The sequence below is a fragment of the Oncorhynchus gorbuscha genome, linkage group LG06 (assembly GCF_021184085.1).
Source record: "Oncorhynchus gorbuscha isolate QuinsamMale2020 ecotype Even-year linkage group LG06, OgorEven_v1.0, whole genome shotgun sequence".
Taxonomy (NCBI): Eukaryota; Metazoa; Chordata; class Actinopteri; order Salmoniformes; family Salmonidae; genus Oncorhynchus; species Oncorhynchus gorbuscha.
The window spans coordinates 43867979-43891524 of NC_060178.1; the positions used below are offsets into that span (position 1 = coordinate 43867979).

The following is a 23546-nucleotide window of genomic DNA, read 5'->3' on the forward strand; positions in this document are numbered from 1 at the left end:
TCTGATTCAACCTTGGCATCAGCAGCCAATGTGAATGTCGTCCCTCCACAGCCCCGGCCACCCTCCCTGCTGAGCCAAAGAGGCCCTCCAGGCTGGGGAGCCTGCCCCCAAGGCCCGGGACTGTGTGAAGGAGATCCGGGACCTGGTGGTGGAGAAGATGGTGCAGCGTTACCCAGGTAGTCATAACTTATAAGAGAGTGATGACAAAGAGAGGGGCCTGATGTCACACAGAGAATAAAGGATGACAAGGGCCCCATTTAAAAATCACTGTAAATGTGAGGAGTATGGAAAGGTGATAGACTATACCCTTGCTGTTGTGGAAACCGACTGAGATTGCCTTCACTGTAAAAAAAACAAAGTAATTTTTATACAAGCATAAAGCTAAGTTTCCATAAAACTGGTAAAATAAGAATGTATACAATTGTGTGTGAGAAGATCAATGTGGTGAGATATAGCCATAACTGGATTATCAAATTCAGAACCAAGGAAAACATCAAATTGACTATTGCAATTGTGTGGCTTGAACTTCATTTGTGTCATAGATTTTTATATGTATTTTAGATGATTTGAGAACAGTTTGATATATGCCAGTTTAAGTTGTTCAATATTAAATCAAGAACACTGCCGTATATTGAATCGGTCTGAGTAGCAACGGGAGGGTTCTACATATGGAGGGTTTAGGGATTTTCTGTTCTATGTACAGCTATCCCAATAAGAGATACATCCAAAGGCATCATGATTTGAGGAGTATATTATTATACTGTATACACGTAGGCCTACTGCATTGATTCCATGAAGAAGAATGAGCCATTTCCAATGGACGCGGTTGCTATGGAGACTGGTCTAGTGTCTTTATTTCTGAGTAACCTTTAGCTGTGTTGAAATGTCAACACCATCCAGTGTACATAACATTTTACACTGGCAATTTGGGAAGGGGCTGTGCATATTCACTGTATATTTAACAGTTAATTGCTAGCTAAATGTAATGAATTGATTGTTTTCAGCTACTTTTGTGCTCCATAAACTCGGCTATTAACCCTTCAGTGCTAAAAGAAGGCAAACACATTAAATGTGTTTTATAGTCAAATAAAAAGGTTATTTTATTTAAATAAATAACACACAAGCACTGGACGGCTGGCTGGTTTTTCTAGACTTTCATACAGTATTTTATAGTTTCTCAGACTCAAATTGTTCATGGATAAACAAATTTGCCACCCTTGATAAAGACTGTATAAAATAAATACAAATACTGAGTGTACAGAACATTAGGAACGCCAGCGCTTTCCATGACAGACAGAATCTAGGTGAAAGCTAAGATCTCTTGTCACTTGTTAAATCCACCTCAGTGTCGATGAAGGAGACAGGTTATAGAAGGATGTTTAAGCCTCTAGACAATTCAGACATGGATTGTGTGCGTGCGCCATTCAGAGGGCAAGACTAAATATTTTAGTGTGCTTGCTCTATTTCCTCTACGGCATAATAAGTACCTTATGGTTGAAGACTCTTCTTTGAGTCATAAAAGTGCATTGAAATCGCATACTTTGAAGAGGTGTGTGGCCACTTGGAAACACCAGTTGGTCCTCTTACTCAAACCCTTATGTTTTTGTCTTATGTTGCACCTACCCCACACTGAATGTATCCAGAGTATTTTCAGATTTCATTATCAACAAATGCAGTGAAAAGTATTGTAAATGTAAAATGCACATAAAATCAACAGTGTAACGTTTGGATTCAGTCCTGTCAGGTGAACGGTTGTGTACTCACCTTTGGTCTAATCATTTCCCCCATTATCTCCAAACTGTTCCCTTTCAATATTTATTCTGTAAGAAACATTAAAATGTATCCCTATAGGCCATTTCCGTCGAGTATAAATGGTTGAAATGAGATGAACTTAAGGCCCAGTGCAGTTCTGTTTAATATATACTTACACTATGAGGTTGGGATAATACTGTAAAATTATGATAATTCCCTTTTGGTGTCAGTGGTTTGAAAAGACCGCCTGAAATTTCTGCCTGTTTTGGTGGGATGTAGTTTTGGCATTCCATGGTGACATCATATACAATATGATTTGATATGGATAAAAACAGCTGTATTGGACCTTTAAAATAATATTTGCCATTAATTTTGACACGTATCTTTTTGAGAATTATCTTTATTATTTGTTAAGAAATCTATTTCTGAGCAATTGCACAAGTATAAAATAATTTTCAAAACAATGAGCATATAATATAGCTCAGTATTTTTATGATTTATTTTATACCCTTTGCTCATCTTTGAGGGTGCCGAGGACGGTACAAGGAATGGTCACCTCAAACAATGTCCGTTTTCAACACTTTATTTTAAATATTGCACCACAGAAAAATTTGTTCTGCCGAGCACCAGGCACAATGAAGAGACAACACAACAAATGGTTAATTTATATAAGAGAGAACAGTTAAATAAACATAATTACTGAATGTTTGTACAAAGGCAAAGTAAAACTGTCAGTTTCATGAATGAGGTCACCTATAAAAAGGATTGTCACTGGACTATTAGAATAAGACTCACACTGTGCAATTACCAACCAACCACCTCTACTTCGGAACTGTAATGTGTGGAAAACATCCTATGGAAACAAAGCAGCGCTCATCCTGTATAAGTTAACTTCAGTCTTAAGTATGTGTACTTGTATTATGGTACATACTTATAGTGAACACATTGAGATATGCAAATATATTCCAATTAAAGCTCAAAACAAATTGACATTTTTTATGACCGTAACTAGATAAAGATTGTTTTCCAGAAAAGCGGTTGGGTAGCTTAAGATGTAATGTTAGCATTCAATAAAACAGCAACATCATCACTGCTAGAGTTTGGAATAGAGCACTTGAAGCGACTAGCTGTTAAAGACACAGTAGTAGTGTTGATACTCTCATCACTACACAGCGTAGCATAGCGAGCTACACGGGAGATAGCTGTTGTCAGTCTGTGCGGTGTATTGAACCCAATTTGACCTGGTTGATCTGAAGGCCGATTCCAGCCTAGCTGTAGAAGAACTGCTCTTCTGGCCGGAAGTCGGAAGCTGTGAAGGGGCGCTGTCCAGAGGTCACCGTCGACTGTCTAAACGTATCGATATTCATACTGAAGGGTTAGAGAAACACACACACACACACACACACACACACACACACACACACACACACACACACACACACACACACACACACACACACACACACACACACACACACACACACACACACACACACACACACACACACACACACACACACACACACACACACACACACACACACACACACACACGAGGAGTTGACATCATGTGAGATGGTTCTAAATACCACCACTAGGTGGCATTCTGAGACAGTGAAACATACAAGGACACAAACAAAACATGGTAAAAGGCTTCGTAGTATAATTGAACGTATAATTCACGTTAAGTGAAAGATCTTTAAAAACTTTACGCAATATTAATCTGCTCTAATTCAGGGTTCTGACATAACAATGAAGCTCTGTGGCAGAGCACCTGTAGCTGCAGGGGGAAACAGTGGAGGCAGCCAGTGAGCCAACTACATAAAAACAGCTAAATGTCAAAACACAGCTCCGTTAGAGACCAACAGCCAGACCTGTCTAACCTGCATGCCCTCACTCCACCCCTCCAGCAACCCCAGCCTATTTGGGGGATGATAAAGGGGCTGTAGCTACAACCATACAAATCAGTTACTATGGGGATGTGGATACAGAGGAAGCAAGGCTGGACGATTTCACGGTTGGTCGTCTCTCTGCTGTGACCAGCTGGTCTGACCGTTCAGCTGTGCAGTGGGGTCAACACGACCGTCTTGTCACCTCGGACCGGGTGAATTAACCAAACAGCGTGATGGATAAACTGCCCCTCGACAAACGACAGCATGTCCCCTTCTCTTGCACTCCACCCTCAATCCTTCTCTCTCGGTCTATACACTGTCAGTTGTTGGCTGGCCGGGCCGACATTCTGGCTCATTAAAATACGAGCTGTTTGCTTTGCCCCTGTGAGCTCCCATAATCATGTGTTGTTTTTAGCACAAATCACTTCCAGTGATCAGTTACACACGCTGTACCACCCCCTCTTCCTCGTGCCCCTTCCCAACCTCTACCTCACTGGGCAGGAATATGTATTTTTCATCTCCGCTCGGCTGTCAGGGGGGATTTGAGAGGCAGGCTAAAGGAGGCTAAGAGAAACACTGGAGAAACACCAGCGCTCTGAGTCAGACAACCTGCTTGGATAGCTTGCTGCCTCACAGCCTGTCTTGATAGCACTGTCTGACTGCCTGCCTCACAGCCGACCTGGAAATCCTGCCTGCCTCACTGACCATCTGTCTGACTACACCCTGGGCCTGGGAAAAAGAGAGAGACACAACCTGACCTCAGGTCAGGGCCTGCAGTCTGGTTCTGGTGGTGATGAGGAAAGGATTAACACAGTGATATTCAAACGTCGGGGTCGCGATGGAACTGCAGCAGGGTTTATTGAGTAAATTTTTTATTTTGATGAGATGAAAATGCAATGAATTGAAGGTTCTGTTGATGTAAAGATCCAAATGTACAGATTTTAAGGTTGTGTCATTAGATTTGGAGTGTAGTGGGGGTTTTCTTTGGGGGGAAAAATGGGTTTCCAAAAAAGTTTGAATACCACTGGTTTAAAATGCGCACGTTACGATAAAGAGGGTCAGTTGATCAACAACTCACTCACACACTTCCTCATACGAGACATGTAAATCAGCTCGTCTTTCACCTCCATTCCAGGCATGCGTGTGTGTTGTGACATTTTAAGAGAGGGAGGGTTATGTTAGCAGACAAAGGGCCCTCGTTTTTCCACCTTGGTACTACAGGCCCCAGTGAACCCGGGGTGAGGTATGGGGACACATTCTACAGAGATCATAGTGCACAGGAAGAGAAGCAGGCCCTTTTTCCTTTTTTTGCTCCCCTGACCCTCTGCTCCCTCATACGTCTGTCCCCTCCCACCTCGCCCGGCCCTCTCACCCGAGATGCTTTGATCTCTCCCCTGGCTGTCACTCCTCAGGTTACAGCTACCCACTACACAAGTGCTAAATAACCAGCTCCCCCCTCCCCCTCTTTTTCCGTCTCACCTGATTGCAACGCCGTTCTGTTTTCCTTTAGTTTTACATTCCTTAACACTCTTGACTGTCAATCACTGACAGTCGTTTCAAAGCGCTCATTGATTTGCCTGTCCGCGTGTTGTGTGTGGGGGGGGGATCAGAACGTTGTTGTGCACCTCTAGTAAAATCCAGACACTTCTCTTTCCACACGGGGACACGAACGGCACCCTCGCTTAGCCTCTGTCGCCTGGCCCACTGAGGCTTCTGGGACTTATTTGAACTTTCTTTAAAATAAAGGACCCGCTCCTTCCCACCGACCCGGGACTAGAGACATTTTATATAGTTCATATAAAATAGCTCATTATGATATCTATACAAATAACAGTGATTGTATTAAACCCATTTAAAAAGACCCCATTCACACCATGTTTCACACAGTTTTAAATAAGCGCTGGAGCTGGCTTTGATTATTGTGTTAACCTGGACCACTCCAGAGTACACTGGCCAAATTAAAACACTCTTACAGATGCCAATTCCCCCAGCTTGCTCAGTATATTTAAAAGGTATCAGTTACAAAGAAATTTTGGGAAAAAGCCTCCTACTCGCTTGCTCTCTCTCCGTTCCCTTCCCTCACTCTCTCTTGGCTATCGGTTTCTCCTTACCTCCCTCCCCTCTCCTTCATCCATTTGAAAGCTGAAATAACTGTTGCATGGATTCAGCGCATTGTCCTGCTATCTGCTCTACACAGCAAGCCTCTCAACAGCAGTCAACACAAACATACCCCGACGGGAAAAAACATTTATCGCACGCAAGATGTTTGATAATAAAAAAGACAAATTACTTTTTTTTTTTTTAACTCCCCATTTCCTCACCCATTCATCATTTTAACAGCATGTCAAATGACTTCAACTTTACATATTAGGCCTGTTTAAGACAGCAAGAATCAAAGGATAATATTTGTTTTATGATAAATATAAATATTTATTTCATTGCAGACTGTATCTGAGCCTCAACAGTGTAGAGCAGAGCGTGTGTTTATTCTCAAAGCTCCAGTATTGCTGTTGATGGCCTTCTGGGATAGTGGAGGACTGTTGACACAGCCCCTGCCCCTGGTTCAATAACAAAGATCAGCGAATACTGGAGAAGAATAACACCGTTCACCAAGCAGCAGAGACTGAGGCTGAGACGGTTTGCTATGGGGTCATTGTCCTGCTTCAGGACAGCCTGTCAGTCCCATGTGGCTCAGTAGGTAGATAATGGGTTGTGGGTTCGATTCCCACGGGGGACCAGCACGGAAAAGTATGAAAATGTATGCACTCACTACTGTAGGTTGCTCTGGATAAGAGTGTCTGCTAAATTACTCAAATGTAAATGTTAATGCAGGAGAAAGACAACCAGCCCTGCTGTGGTTCTCCAGTGGATGGTGGGGTGGAGGAGGGAAAGGTGCAGCTCACCGCCAAGAGGAGCCTCTAGGGGATGGGGATAGAGGTGCAGTCCAACCCCTGACCTACTCTGAGCTCACCTGCCTGGGAAGCCTCCAGCCTGGCCCATGTCTCCATTCTGGTAGCCTATGAAGAACTCTGGGCTGATGGTACTGTCTGCTGGGATGATCCCATCTGGGGAGAGACATACAACTCTTAGGTTAGAGACAAGTTTTCTATTGAGTGTCTCAACTCTCGCTCTCCGTACCTGTACTGTGGAAGAGTCTCCTCAGTATCCCGATCTCGCTCTTTACCCCTCTCCCACCCTCCTCCTCTTTCTCTGTAACTGCGCTGTAGAAGAGGTCAGGTCTTTGCCCCCCTTACTCCTTCTCTCCCTCCCTCCCTTGTAGGGGAGCGTGGGGTAAGTTGAGCCAAAGGGGTAAGTAGAGCCAACCCCTTGTTTTAAGGAAACCATACAGAAAATAAATAATTTGACCAAATATTTAGGAAGAGGTCATCATTTCATGGAGTCTATGAAGGAAAAAGTGGTAAGCAAGTTAGGCCCAAAAAACATATTTTTACCAAGTCAAATTAATTTGTGTTAGTGGTTTCATGATGCTTGTATCTAAAGCCAAGTTGATCATTATTTGTTTTGTTGTATACATCAGTTGGGTTCTCTATAAGCTTCAATATAAGGTCATAAACCTGTGTGGGTTAATATAGTCAAAATGTTTGCCTTGCGTAAGTTAAGCCAATGGCCATGGGGTAAGTTGATCCAATGGTTGAGCCAATGGCAAGTTGAGCAAGTTGTGTGCCAAGTGTTTTCTTCCCAGGCGTAATGCAAGGCTTTATTGCTGGGATAGGAGTTAACAGGACCTAGCCTTTGTATGATAAGTGTGTAAAAAAGTGTTTGTCAGGTGTTACGGACATGGACATGTTCTGCCCTGGTTTAGGTCTCATCTGTCGGAAAGATATCAGTTTGTCTCTGTGAATGGTTTGTCCTCTGACAAATCAACTGTACATTTCGGTGTTCCTCAAGGTTCGGTTTTAGGACCACTATTGTTTTCACTATATATTTTACCTCTTGGGGATGTTATTCGAAAACATAATGTAAACTTTCACTGCTATGCGGATGACACACAGCTGTACATTTCAATGAAACATGGTGAAGCCCCAAAATTGCCCTCGCTAGAAGCATGTGTTTCAGACATAAGGAAGTGGATGGCTGCAAACTTTCTACTATTAAACTCGGACAAAACAGAGATGATTGTTCTAGGTCCCAAGAAACAAAGAGATCTTCTGTTGAATCTGACAATTAATCTTAATGGTTGTACAGTCGTCTCAAATAAAACTGTGAAGGACCTCGGCGTTACTCTGGACCCTGATCTCTCTTTTGAAGAACATATCAAGACCATTTCGAGGACAGCTTTTTTCCATCTACGTAACATTGCAAAAATCAGAAACTTTCTGTCCAAAAATGATGCAGAAAAATTAATCCATGCTTTTGTCACTTCTAGGTTAGACTACTGCAATGCTCTATTTTCCGGCTACCCGGATAAAGCACTAAATAAATTTCAGTTAGTGCTAAATACGGCTGCTAGAATCCTGACTAGAACCAAAAAATTTGATCATATTACTCCAGTGCTAGCCTCTCTACACTGGCTTCCTGTCAAAGCAAGGGCTGATTTCAAGGTTTTACTGCTAACCTACAAAGCATTACATGGGCTTGCTCCTACCTACCTCTCTGATTTGGTCCTGCCGTACATACCTACACGTACGCTACGGTCACAAGACGCAGGCCTCCTAATTGTCCCTAGAATTTCTAAGCAAACAGCTGGAGGCAGGGCTTTCTCCTATAGAGCTCCATTTTTATGGAACGGTCTGCCTACCCATGTCAGAGACGCAAACTCGGTCTCAACCTTTAAGTCTTTACTGAAGACTTATCTCTTCAGTGGGTCATATGATTGAGTGTAGTCTGGCCCAGGAGTGGGAAGGTGAACGGAAAGGCTCTGGAGCAACGAACCGCCCTTGCTGTCTCTGCCTGGCCGGTTCCCCTCTTTCCACTGGGATTCTCTGCCTCTAACCCTGTTACGGGGCTGAGTCACTGGCTTGCTGGGGCTCTCTCGTGCCGTCCCTGGGGGGGGGTGCGTCACCTGGGTGGGTTGATTCACTGTTGTGGTCGGCCTGTCTGGGTCCCCCCTGGGTTGTACCGTGTCGGAGATCTTTGTGGGCTATACTCGGCCTTGTCTCAGGATGGTAAGTTGGTGGTTGAAGATTTCCCTCTAGTGGTGTGGGGGCTGTGCTTTGGCAAAGTGGGTGGGGTTATATCCTTCCTGTTTGGCCCTGTCCGGGGTGTCCTCGGATGGGGCCACAGTGTCTCCTGACCCCTCCTGTCTCAGCCTCCAGTATTTATGCTGCAGTAGTTTGTGTCGGGGGGCTAGGGTCAGTTTGTTTATCTGGAGTACTTCTCCTGTCCTATTCAGGTGTCCTGTGTGAATCTAAGTCTGCGTTCTCTAATTCTCTCCTTCTCTCTTTCTTTCTCTCTCTCGGAGGACCTGAGCCCTAGGACCATGCCCCAGGACTACCTGACATGATGACTCCTTGCTGTCCCCAGTCCACCTGGCCATGCTGCTGCTCCAGTTTCAACTGGCCTGGGCCCTAGGACCATGTCCCAGGACTACCTGACATGAGGACTCCTTGCTGTCCCCAGTCCACCTGGCCATGCTCCTGCTCCAGTTTCAACTGTTCTGCCTTACTATTATTCAACCATGCTGGTCATTTATGAACATTTGAACATCTTGGCCACGTTCTGTTATAATCTCCACCCGGCACAGCCAGAAGAGGACTGGCCACCCCACATATGCTCTCTCTAATTCTCTCTTTCTTTCTCTCTCTCGGAGGACCTGAGCCCTAGGACCGTGCCCCAGGACTACCTGACATGATGGCTCCTTGCTGTCCCCAGTCCACCTGACTGTGCTGCTGCTCCAGTTTCAACTGTTCTGCCTTATTATTATTTGACCATGCTGGTCATTTATGAACATTTGAACATCTTGGTCATGTTCTGTTATAATCTCTACCCGGCACAGCCAGAAGAGGACTGGCCACCCCACATAGCCCGGTTCCTCTCTAGGTTTCTTCCTAGGTTTTGGCCTTTCTAGGGAGATTTTCCTAGCCACCGTGCTTTTACACCTGCATTGTTTGCTGTTTGGGGTTTTAGGCTGGGTTTCTGTACAGCACTTTGAGATATCAGCTGATGTACGAAGGGCTATATAAATAAATTTGATTTGATTTTGATTTATAAGCCGGTGTTAAAAGATGCTTAAAATGATTAAAATGACAAAAAGCGATTGTGAATGTATTGAATTTTGTTTGGGAACTAAAGATTGACATGGTTAAAACAAGGTAGTGGTAAATATTTCATTCAGTACAGAAATGTGAAGGTGGCTTCACTTTCTGTTGAAGTTGTGCCAAGAGACCACTTTTTTTTGGGACAAGCTAGGTTTAAAAAAACAAATGTTTACATGACTTCTGATTATTTCCAGGGACACACAACATCCTGAAATGTATGTAGATATCTTCGTTAGAACAAATACTATATTTCCCTTGACTGAATGTAAAACAAAAATTTAAAAAGTGATGTTGAATGTAAAAAAATGGTTCAACCCCACTCTCCCCTACCTGCCTCCCTCCCACCGTACCTGCACTGTAGAAGAGGTTGAGTCTCTACTGAATGTTTCTGCTTCCCTCTCTACCTCCCTCAGTACCTGCACTGTAGAAGAGGTCGGGTCTCTCCAGAATGTCTCCGTTGTGCATGAAAGGTTCCCCGTCGTCTCCGTACATGAATGGTTCTCCGTCGTCTCCCATGGCTCTGTTGTCCACCATCTCTAACCACTGGGAGTTGTGCCAGCGGAACTTCTCACTCTGGATCTTCCTCCCCCACTCTTCATCATACTCCTACAGCAGGAACAGAGAGCGACAGAGCGCGCGAGAGAGCGACAGAGCCCGAGAGAGAGCGACAGAGCGCGCGAGAGAGCGACAGAGCCCGAGAGAGAGCGACAGAGCCCGAGAGAGAGCGACAGAGCCCGAGAGAGAGCGACAGAGCCCGAGAGAGAGCGACAGAGCCCGAGAGAGAGCGACAGAGCCCGAGAGAGAGCGACAGAGCGCGAGAGAGAGCGACAGAGCGCGAGAGAGAGCGACAGAGCGCGAGAGAGCGCGACAGAGCGCGAGAGAGCGCAGAGCGCGAGAGAGCGACAGAGCGCGACAGAGCGCGAGAGAGAGCGACAGAGAGCGACAGAGCGCGAGAGAGAGCGACAGAGCGCGAGCGACAGAGCGCGAGAGAGCGACAGAGCGCGAGAGAGAGCGACAGAGCGCGAGAGAGAGCGACAGAGCGCGAACAGAGCGCGAGAGAGAGCGACAGAGAGCGAGAGAGCGACAGAGACGAGAGAGCGACAGAGCGCGAGAGAGAGCGACAGAGCGCGAGAGCGACAGAGCGCGACGAGAGCGCGAGAGAGAGCGACAGAGAGCGCGAGAGAGCGACAGAGCGCGAGAGAGCGACAGAGCGCGAGAGAGCGCGACAGAGCGACAGAGCGCGACAGAGCGACAGAGCGCGACAGAGCGCGCGAGAGAGCGACAGAGCGCGCGAGAGAGCGACAGAGCGCGCGAGAGAGCGACAGAGCGCGCGAGAGAGCGACAGAGCGCGCGAGAGAGCGACAGAGCGCGCGAGAGAGCGCGCGAGAGAGCGCGCGACAGAGCGCGCGAGAGAGCGCGCGAGAGAGCGACAGAGCGCGCGAGAGAGCGACAGAGCGCGCGAGAGAGCGAGCGAGAGAGCGACAGAGCGCGAGAGAGCGACAGAGCGCGCGAGAGAGCGACAGAGCGCGCGAGAGAGCGACAGAGCGCGCGAGAGAGCGACAGAGCGCGCGAGAGAGCGACAGAGCGCGCGAGAGAGCGACAGAGCACGACAGAGCGCGACAGAGAGCGACAGAGAGCGACAGAGCGCGACAGAGAGCGACAGAGCGCGACAGAGAGCGACAGAGCGCGACAGAGAGCGACAGAGCAGAGAGCGACAGACGAGAGAGCGACAGAGCGCGCGAGAGAGCGACAGAGCGCGCGAGAGAGCGACAGAGCGCGCGAGAGAGCGACAGAGCGCGCGAGAGAGCGACAGAGCGCAGGAGAGAGCGACAGAGCGCAGGAGAGAGCGACAGAGCGCAGGAGAGAGCGACAGAGCGCAGGAGATAGAGCGACAGAAAGCGCGAGAGAGGAGTATGGGTTACTGGAGGTTCACACACACAGATAAAAACAGACAGAGTCATACACATGAATGCAAGCACACAGGCAGGCATGCACACACACTGAAAGCACTATATGGAAATCCACCATCTTCAATTGATTGAACCCCAGCCTTAGGAGCAAACAGATGCACTCTGTGTAAATGGAGAGAGTCCACCGAACTGAACTGGAAGTGTAATTGGCTGTAGAAGAGTGGCTGGCGGGGAGTCAGCTAGGGCTGGGGGACCAGGCGGACCACTGACCACCATATTGGTCCATCTCAGCAGGGAGGGCCAGATCCTCCACAGACTACTACAGCATCCCACAATGCACTGCTCTGTATGCCTGCACCCTACTGATGCTGTTACTAATAAAAACCTGGCGCGGTGAGATGGATGGGACTGCGATGGGGCTGTGTGTGTGTGTAGAGCTTGGCCGAGGAAGGCTGAGGAGGAACACAGATTCTGTTTTCCTTTCTCTGCGTGGGCCATTTGGGAGAAAGACCCTCTTTGAGCCACTGTGCTCCACTCAGCCAGGCCCTGCAAATTAATCATCCAGATGCAAAGCAGAGCCCCCTGGGCACTGACAGCCACCCAAGGCCCAGGCCTCAAACGGGCCCATTGTCACATCGCAGGGCCGCTCTCCGTCCCCAAAGTGGCAGTGACACTTTTTGTCAAGCTGCAGATTTATCACGTCTAAAGCGGCTTAATGACTACACGGCTGACTTCCCCTGGACCATTAGTCTGTAGTAAGGGTTTTATATGAAGCTTAATCCATCATAACGAGAGAGCTGAGCTAATGACGTCTCAGAGGGAAGGAGCCAGCCGATATAAAACAGTACTCATGGCATTTCCAATGTTCCTCCTCAGAGAAAACCTGAATCTAAGAATTATCCTCATGAATTACCCTTCTGTCTGACCTAGTAGAACCATCTATACGTAGATTTTTCTCTCTCTGTGGGGTGTGTGTGTGTGGACACAATGATCAGAGAGGAAACATTCAAGAACGTACAATAAGGTAAGGTAGCCTGCAGCTCTGCTAAGGTAGCCTGCAGCTCTGAAAACTAATGATTTTGTGTGTGTGTGTGTGTGTGTGTGTGTGTAGGGTCTGCTTTTTCACTCACCAACCGTGTCCTGTTACGACACTCTCCAGAGCCTGTCCTGGTCTTTCATGTGGTTCACATCTTAATAGTTCTCACTGATAATTTCAATGAAACACTTCCTCTCCCCCACGACCAGCTCCACAACCCAGCTGTAATCTATAGCTAATTACACTGATCTCAGGCCTGTGACAGATCACACCATGACTGGTCCATTCAATCTAAATGTTACAATTAGAGAGATAAGTAATGCATCTTCGCAAGTACATTGTTGATTATGTCGTTATCTGGAGTTTTTCCTGGCTAGAAAACAGTTTTTCCTGGCCTGCATTAAACAGGGATGGATCAGGACAACATAGAAAATCTGGAAAACCAGAATTCTGGACAGTTTCAGTTAGAAATGAATGGGAGGAAAATGTCAGGATAACCATACTTATGTTCTAAATAGTAGGCTACTTGAGTATGCGAAAATATGTTTTACATTATGTGAAATATCTCAAATGTAGCATGCTTTAAATGCCAGGATCACAGTTGGAAGTTTACATACATTTAGGTTGGAGTCATTAAAACGTTTTTCAACCACTCCACAAATTTCTTGTTAACAAACTATAGTTTTGGCAAGTCGGTAAGGACATCTACTTTGTGCATGACAAGTAATTTTTCCAACAATTGTTTACAGACAGATTATTTCACTTATAATGAATTCAATGTAACACATGTCCAGTTGGTTTACATACACTAAGTTGACTGGGCCTTTAAACAGCTTGGGAAATTCCAAAACATTATTTAATGGATTTAGAAGCTTCTGATAGGATAATTTACATAATTTGAGTCAATTGGAGGTGTACCGGTGGATGTATTTCATGGTGTACCGTCAAACTCAGTGCCTCTTTGCTTGACATGGGAAAATCAAAAGAAATCAGCCAAGACCTCAGAAAAAAGATTGCAGACCTCCACAAGTCTGGTTCATCCTTGGGAGCAATTTCCAAACACCTGAAGGTACTACGTTCATCTGTACAAACAATAGTATACAAATATAAACACCATGGGACCACGCAGCCATCATACCGCTCAGGAAGGAGACGCGTTCGGTCTCCTAGAGATGAACATACTTTGGTGCGAAAAGTGCAAACCAGAACAGCAGCAAAAGACCCTGTGAAGATGCTGGAGGAAACGGGTACAAAAGTATCTATATGCACAGTAAAACGAGTCCCATATCGACATAACCTGAAAGGTCGCTCAGAAAGGAAGAAGCCACTGCTCCAAAACCGCCATAAAAGACCCAGACTACGGTTTGTAACTGCACATGGGGACAGAGATCGTACTTTTTAGAGAAATGTCCTCTGGTCTGATGAAACAAAACTAGAACTGTTTGGCCATAATGACCATTGCTATGTTTGGAGAAAAATGGGGAGGCTTGCAAGCCCAAGAACACTATCCCAACCGTGAATCACGTGAGTGGCAGCATCATGTTGTGGCGGTGGTTTGCTGCAGGAGGGACTGGTGCACTTCACAAAATAGATGGCATCATGAGGAAAGGAAAATTATGTGGATATATTGAAGCAACATCTCAATATATCAGTCAGGAAGTTAAAGCTTGAGTCTTCCAAATGGACAATGACCCCAAGCATACTTCCAAAGTTGTGGCAAAATGGCTTTAGGACAACCAAGTCAAGGTATTAGAGCGGCCATCACAAAGCCCTAACCTCAATCCCATAGAACATTTGTGGGCAGAACTGAAAAAGTGTGTGCGAGAAAGGAGGGCCTATAAACCTGACTCAGTTACACCAGCTCTGTCAGGAGGAATGGGCCAAAATTCACCCAACTTATTGTGGGAAGCTTGTGGAAGGCAACCCAAAATATTTGACCCAAGTTAAACAATTTAAAGGCAATGCTACCAAATACTAGTTCAGTGTATGTAAACTTCTGACCCATTGGGAATATTATGAAATAAATCATTAGTATTAGGATTAATTGTCAGGAATATTGAAAAAACGAGTTTAAAAGTATTTGGCTAAGGTGTATGTAAACTTCCGACTTCAACTGTACATACTCATTTCGGCTTTTCATCTGGTAAAATTCACTGCACACTATTGAGGAAGAGAATTGCCTGTGTTTGACAACCGCTGATAATCAGAATAGGGGAAGTGTTCTACAAAAATTAACAAAATGGCAGGGAACAAGCAAAATTGCTTACTGCATACGTTTTAACTAAACAGCTATAGATACTTACAACGATGATGTCCAGTGTGTTGTCACAGACTTTGCGTATCTCTGCGTTCTTGTCGTGCATCAGGTCAATGAGGTAGGCGGGAGCCTCTGGAGAGAGTGAGTCAAGGAGAGGACAACAGAGAAAGGGAGGGATGCATTCTACACTTTCTGGGGGATCATTTTGCTGTTCCTTCTACTCAAACAGATCATTCAATAGTGTCTCTTTAATCAAGATCACAGTTACGGTATGGTATTTGAGGGAGAAAGAAACAAGAGAGGAAATACTGCTTTTGCTCTTTAATTTATAGGAAGCAGACATGAGACAGTTGCCCTGTGGCCAAACAAGCAACTATTACATTTCCTGTGATGAGAGAGAGATCTGGTAAAGCAGAATAACTCGCCCAAGGCAGACCACTTGGTAGAGATCCCTCTGTAATATTCTCCATAAAATGAAAACATCAAATACAGTATTTCTGCAAGCTATTTGTAATTTAATGCCTGTCACCTCAGATCACGACTGTGCAGTGCGGATCACTGAGGTCATGGATGGGGGTAACAGAAGTTGCCATGGAAACACACATTGAAAGAAGCGGACGGGATATAGGGTGATACTATTGGTTACCATGGTAACACAATTTAACAACAGGGTAAATAAATAAGGACTACATTGAAAGCCATTAAGGAAGATATTTGAGGGTTATTTGGGTTGTAATTCTGAGGTCTATATCGAGGTAAATCTAGGTATATTGTGGCATATTGAGGTAAACTGGAGTATACTGCAGTAAACGAGGCCATATTGAGGTAAATTGAGATACATTTATCCCAGTTTATCTCAATATACTGTATGTAAAATTACAGTAGATTTATTGATGTATCCTGAGGTATATACAGTTGAAGTCGGAAGTTTACATACACCTTAGCCAAATACATTTACACTCAGTTTGTCAAAATTCCTGACATTTAATCCTAGTAAAAATTCTCTTAGGTCAGTTAAGATCCTCACTTTATTTTAAGAATGTGTAATGTCAAAATAATAGTAGAGAATTATTTATTTCAGCTCCTGCAGCAAACCACCCCCACAACATGATGCTGCCACCCCCGTGCTTCACGGTTGGGATGATGTTCTTTGGCTTGCAAGCCTCCCCGTGGCTTGCAAGCCTCCTCAAACATAACGATGGTCATTATGGCCAAACATTTCTATTTTTGTTTCATCAACCCAGAGGTAATTTCTCCAAAAGGTACGTGGTAAAAAGGTACCTTCAGGCATTTGAAAATTGCTCCCAATGATGAACCAGACTTGTGGAGGTCTGCAATCTTTTTTCTGAAGTCTTGGCTGATTTCTTTTGATTTTCCCATGATGTCAAACAAAGAGGCACTGAGTTTGAAGGTAGGCCTTGAAATACATCCACAGGTACACCTCCAATTGACTCAAATTATGTAAATTATCCTATCAGAAGTTTCTAAAGCCATGACATAATTTTCTGGAATTTTCCAAGCTGTTTAAAGACACAGTCAACTTGGTGTATGTCAACTTCTGACCCACTGAAATTGTGATAGATTATTTCACTTATAATTAATTGTGTCTGTAAACAATTGTTGGAAAAATTACTAGTGTCATGTACAAAGTAGATGTCCTAACTGAAATGCCAAAACTATAGTTTGTTAACAAGAAACTTGTGGAGCGGTTGAAAAACTAGTTTTAATGACTACAACCTAAGTGTATGTAAACATCTGACTAGAACTGTATTGAGGTTTACGGTTGTAAGAGGGAGGATACGTGTGTCCTTAATGATGACATCCCTGGTGGCTTGGTGGAACACCATCTGCTAGAACACATAGACGATCTGACACACAAACTCATCGTCCTCCTGTTGGGCTACAGGCAGAGAGAGGTGAAACAGACTGACACACAAACTCATCGTCCTCCTGTTGGGCTTACAGGCAGAGAGAGGTGAAACAGACTGACACACAAACTCATCGTCCTCCTGTTGGGCTACAGGCAGAGAGAGGTGAAACAGACTGACACACAAACTCATCGTCCTCCTGTTGGGCTCACGTCCACAGAAAGACTATGTCCATACAATCCCTCAACCAGCAAGTCGATGTACTGTATATATTGTATCATACATGTCACTCCATTTCTTCATTACTACTCATATTGTAAGCTCACATTGCATGTCAGTTTGATCATAACTTGCAGGCATTTTAGTAGGATAAACCCTCCTTCTAGCATGTGCAGGCCTGGGCCCTATCTACTACCTACAGTTGAGCAGCTCGATGAGGGCAGAGATGATGCCAGACTTGGCCATCATGGCAGCACAGGAGTCGTCCATGGACACCGTCCCTATCATGATTACCACCTCTAGGATCAGGTCATCCTCTGCCGAGCCTGGTGGGGGTGGGGGGGCAGAGGTCAGGGGTCACAGAGATCAACGCTGAGAAGGTAAAAGTCACTGTGTGATATCATTGTGTGTGTGTGTGTGTGTGTGTGTGTGTGTGTGTGTGTGTGTGTGTGTGTGTGTGTGTGTGTGTGTGTGTGTGTGTGTGTGTGTGTGTGTGTGTGTGTGTGTGTAAGATCGCTGACATCATTCAATGATGTAGGATCAGTCAGTGATACTGATAGAGTGATGAAGGTTATGGGTTAGGGATTGGAGAAAGCCATGGGATAGAATTATTTCAAATTGAAAACTTGTGGAATGGCCGTACAGTATTTGCTTGTCTCAAGATCTTCAGGCTGAATGCACCTGTAAGTTTTAGCACCAGTCCTCCTTCCCCCCTTTCTCACTCTCCCTCCCTCCCTCACCACCTGGTTTGAGGAGGTCTTTTTTTTAAAACCTTTATTTAACTAGGCAAGTCAGTTAAGAACAAATTATTATTTTCAATGACCTGGAACAGTGGGTTAACTGCCTTGTACAGGGACAGAATAACATATTGTTACCTTGTCAGCTCGGGGATTCGATCTTGCAACCTTTCGGTTACTAGTCCAACGCTCTAACCACTAGGTTACCTGCCGCACCACAAACGCCCCCTTTGAGGCGTTCTGAGCCTACCTGGTTTGAGGTGGTCTTTGAGGAAGGGCACCAAGTTGTACTCCTTCAGCACCAGTTCCCAGTCCAGGTCAGGGATGGTGAGGTTAGCCAAGGTCCCCAGACACTCAATCACATACTCTTCCCTCTCCTGCACTCCCGTCTGAGCAGCCAAGTCACCTACGTAGTCCTGAGGGGGGATCAGAGGGAGGTCAGTTACCATAGAGACAGAGGTCATGGGTTCTCAAACATTTTTGGCCCACGACCCCATTTTGATATAAAATTCTCACAACCCCAACAAAATGAAAAATGATGGAATTAACAGCCAATGTTTACTTTAAAAATAATAATAATTGGGGCTATGACAGTAAATTGCAAATTAGTCTGACTTCCTTCCCACTTCCCACTTCCTTCCTGACTTCCTTCCCATTCACTGTGGGAATGATTAAAGTGCAACGGTCAAGTATGGCCTTTTACCGCGATTTAAGGGCGCTCTCTGGTTGAAACGTAACTTTTAGATTTGAATAATTTTCATTTAGATTTGTAACCTCTTGAAGCTAGGGGGCACTATTTTTATGTTCAGAAAAATAACGTTCCCAAAGTAAACGGCCTATTTCTCAGGCCCATATGCATATAATTGACAGATTAGGATAGAAAACAACAAAGTTTCCAAAACTGTCAAAATATTGTCTGTGAGTATAACAGAACTGATATTGCAGGCGGAACCTTCAGAAAAATCAAACCAGGAAGTGGCTTCCATTTTGAAAACGCCATGTTCCATAGCCTCCCATTGCTCAATTTAAAGGGATATTAACCAGATTCCTTTTCCCATCGCTTCCTCAAGGTGTCAACAGTCTTCAGACATAGTTTCAGGCTTTTATTTTGAAAAACGAGCCAGAACGATAACATCGTGTCAAGTGGTCACATTTGCGGTTGATATATTATCAATTATATATTTTAAAAACAACCTGAGGATTGATTACAAAAAACATTTGACATGTTTCTGTGGACATTACAGATATTATTTGGAATTTGTCTGCATTGTCGTGACCGCTATTTCCTGTGAATTTCTCAACATAATGCGCCAAACAAACGGAGGTATTTTGGATATAAAAATAATCTTTATGGAACAAAATGAACATTTGTTGTGTAACTGGGAGTCTCGTGAGTGAAAACATCCGAAGATCAAAGGTGAACGATTAATTTGATTGCTTTTCTGATTTTTGTGACCAAGCTACCTGATGCTAAGTGTACTTAATGTTTTGTCATGTGATCGATAAACTTACACAAACGCTTGGATTGCTTTCGCTGTAAAGCATAATTTCAAAATCTAAGACGACAGGTGGATTAACAAAAGGCTAAGCTGTGTTTTGCAATATTTTGCACTAGTGATTTCATGAATATGAATATTTTTAGTAATATTATTTGACTGAGGCGCTATGCTATTCAGCGGTTGCTGATGACAATTATCCTGCTTAAGGGATGGGTAGCGTCAAGAAGTTAACTTCTTCGAGATAGGGGGCGCTCTTAATTTTTGGATAAAAAAAACGTTCCCGTTTTAAACAAGATATTTTGTCACGAAAAGATGCTCGACTATGCTTGTAATTGACAGCTTTGGAAAGAAAAAACTCTGACGTTTCCAAAACTGCAAAGATATTATCTGTGAGTGCCCCAGAACTAATGCTACAGGTGAAACCAAGATGAAATTTCATACAGGAAATGGTCCAGATTTTGAATGCCCTGTGTTCCAATGTCTCCTTATATGGCTGTGAATGCGCCAGGAATGAGCCCACACTCTCTGTCGTTTCCCCAAGGTGTCTGTGACGTATTTGTAGGAATATCATTGGAAGATTGACCATAAGAGACTACATTTACCAGGTGTCCACCCGGTGTCCTCCATCAAAATTATTTCGTAATCTCCAGCTCCATGCGCGTTCCATTTTCTTCAGAGGAGAAAGTAAACTGCCACGAATGATTTATCATCGATAGATATGTGAAAAAAATAATAATAATAAATGCCATTTAGCGGACGCTTTTATCCAAAGCGACTTACAGTCATGTGTGCATACATTCTACGTATGGGTGGTCCCGGGAATCGAACCCACTACCCTGGCGTTACAAGCGCCATGCTCTACCAACTGAGCTACAGAAGGACCCTTGAGGATTGATTCTAAACAACGTTTGCCATGTTTCTGTCGATATTATGGAGTTAATTTGGAAAAAAGTTAGCGTTGTAATGACTTAATTTTCAGGTTTTTTCTTACCCAAACGTGATGAACAAAACGGAGCGATTTGTCCTACACAAATATTCTTTTTGGAAAAACTGAACATTTGCTAACTGAGTCTCCTCATTGAAAACATCTGAAGTTCTTCAAATGTAAATGATTTTATTTTAATGCTTTTCTTGTTTTTGTGAAAATGTTGCATGCTGAATGCTAGGCTTAATGCTATGCTAGCTATCAATACTCTTACACAAATGCTTGTTTAGCTATGGTTCAAAAGCATATTTTGAAAATCTGAGATGACAGTGTTGTTAACAAAAGGCTAAGCTTGAGAGCAAATATATTTATTTCATTTAATTTGCGATTTTCATGAATAGTTAACGTTGCGTTATGGTAATGAGCTTGAGGCTATAAATAGGATCCCGGATTGCTCATCGCAACAGGTTAAGGTCAACTGCACAATGATTGAAAGACCCAAGATGTTTTTTTTTTACAGGATTTTTGAAATTCTTCCACGACCCCATTTTTACTCCGTGTTGTCTGTTCATACTGCTATGCTTTATCTTGGCCAGGTCGCAGCTGCAAATGAGAACTTGTTCTCAACTACCCTACCTGGTTAAATAAAGGTGAAATAAAAATAAATAAAAATATATATATATATATATCAGGTGACCCTGTATGGGGTAGATGGAGCCTAGCTATGGATTCAGCTACTAGTATAAGAACAAGCATAGATATGGAGTCAGTAATCTACAAAACCCAGAACTAAAATCTTAAATCTTGCGTAATTGCTTCCTATGCTCAATTAAGTTCTGGGAGGAGACTAACGCAAAGTCTTCACCCTGAGGGAAACTCTCTGAAAGTTTCAAGCAGGGCCAAATGTCCCCTCCCATTCCAAAATTTGAAAGATCGTGATTTGCGAAATCGTGATTTATCCAAATGATCAGTGACAAAAAAATTCTGCGTACCGGAACAAAGTTATGTGTTAGTCTTGCATATCCCACAGTCTCTATTACCATATTACATGCATCTGTCCATGAGAGATTATGGATTCAGTGATACTATTATAAGTCGCTTTGGATAAAAGCGTCTGCTAAATGGCATATATTAACACAGATCATGTTAGCCTGTCTAGCCTTACCTGCCTATATCAGGGATGGAAGCTACAAAAAAAACTGAACTCCTCACGGGTGGCAGCAGTGGCTCATGGGTCTGCATATACATACCCACACACATGCAGTCAGAGCCGGCCCTAGCCTTTTGGCCCCCAGCCCCTTTCCACCCTACCTTGCGAGCAAGACATTTTAGTGGCCCTCCTCTTGACAGCGGAGAGAACAAATGTAATTTCCTGCTATTTGACACATTTTGCCATGGGACGTAGAGAAAATGTTGCAATGTTATAACTCATTTTCATGCAATTCTACTCATTTTGCAATGGGGTGGGGAGAAATGTTTGCAGATTTTAGTGATAATTAAGTGTCTGTCAGTGACTTAAGAGAAACTGCTGAAGCAATAACCCATTTTGAAATTGGCACATTGTGTATTCTACTATTCTAACTCGCAACAGTAAGAACCACGACTGAGTTCCAAAAAGATATATATTATGATCCGCAGGCCTACAAAAGGAGGGCCCCGAGCGACAGTTGACCATCCCTGGCCTATATCTATACTGAGCATGATTAAGCTCATCAGTGTTAAAGACTGAGTGTGAGTTAGTTTAGTACGCACTATGAAGAGGTTCTTGGTGGGTCCGTAGTGTTGAGACACGTTCCTGATCATCTTCATGGTCAGAACATCCTTTAGCTTCAGACCCCTCTTCATCAGCATCTTCAGACCATTACCTAGGGACATAAAAACAGAATTAGAAGTGTGTGTGTGTGTGTGTGTGTGTGTGTGTGTGTGTTTTACCTTCACAGATGACCTGTGCATTCCTCTTGTTGGCAGCCAGGTTGATGCAGAAGGAGATGAGCTCAGGGTCCATGGGGCTCTCACCACAATCAAACAGCACTTCTGTCAAGCAATCAAATAATACATAAATCAATACCAATTCATCAATACCAATTCATCAATACCAATTCATCATCAATCATTATAGCTGGCCAGAAGTCAGTCAGTGTGTTATGGGTGTCTCTGTCCCCAAACCTTTCTCTCTATTTGAGAATGGATGCATGCTTGGTGACATCATTGGCTGAATGCCATCACCATGTTGATGACACTGGTCTACATATCGTCCATACAGTCATTTAGTGGGTCGCCATGGTGACACACACTGGGTTAACCGCAGAGTACGGAAACAGAAAGGCCTTTTCTGAAGTGAGCAGATAAGTAGAGGGTATAGGAACAGTCATTTCTGTCTTATCAGGTCTGTGCCAAGACCCTGCAGGGGACTACTGAGAGGGCTTGCAAACAGATGGAGGAGAGAGGTGGACATAGGGAGATGGAAAGAGGACATTCCATGCCTGCTTGCAATTTGTCCATTCCTCCACAATCCAAAGGCCTCTGATTCATATAGAGCATCCTACAGTCTCCTTCAATTACGTCAAAAGACAGTAAGCTTCAGGTCCTTAGTGATGATGATGGTGGATGTGTGTGTATTTGTACATATGTGGAGGGGGCGGTGAGGGGGGAGACGTGATGAGTGGAGCAGAAGAGGGGGCTAGGCCACCAGTTAACACCCTGGAAGTCAACTACAGAGAGGTGCAGGTCCACAAAGGAGTTGCTCCCAGCCCTTGTCCTCTGCTCCCCCTCTTTCCCTGCCCAGTCTCCCAGCACTCCTGCTCTGATTTAACATTAAACAGGAAAGGCTTTAAGCAGGGGCACTGCAGGTCCGCTCCCTGTGAGGAGTCAGTAGTGTGCAATCCTACTAACACACACACACACACACACACACACACACACACACACACACACACACACACACACACACACACACACACACACACACACACACACACACACACACACACACACACACACACACACACACACACACACACACACACACACCGCATCAGGTATCACATACCAGGGGCCCTGGACCCCAAATCAGCCCCGTCTAGACTGTCTGGCACCTGCCTCTGCTTATTTACCACAGCATAGCCAGAGGAGGCTTAGTGCCACACTACACAGCAGAACCTCCATCACTCCCCTCCAGCCTCCACTCCTTCCTTCCCTTCCCCCCTAACCCTGCACAGCCCTTTGCCCCTTCC

The 23546-nt window shown here is 44.4% G+C and overlaps 1 protein-coding gene and 1 pseudogene across 3 annotated transcripts in view; one reads left to right on the forward strand and one right to left on the reverse strand.

Annotated features, from left to right (window-relative positions):
• Positions 1-9104, forward strand: part of LOC124038001 (protein Niban 1-like) — a 51315-nt gene extending 42211 nt beyond the window's left edge. For 2 of the 3 annotated variants that reach the window (XM_046353344.1, XM_046353342.1), the window contains exons 15-16: positions 52-176; positions 9067-9104. In XM_046353344.1, coding sequence (XP_046209300.1) covers positions 52-176; positions 9067-9073 — 132 coding nt within the window. In that variant the 3' untranslated portion in view covers positions 9074-9104. Of the gene's footprint in view, positions 1-51; positions 374-9066 lie in introns of those variants that run through there. The other variant, XM_046353343.1, reaches the window with a different exon arrangement.
• The window catches only part of LOC124038003, a 62131-nt pseudogene continuing 40904 nt past the window's right edge, over positions 2320-23546 (reverse strand).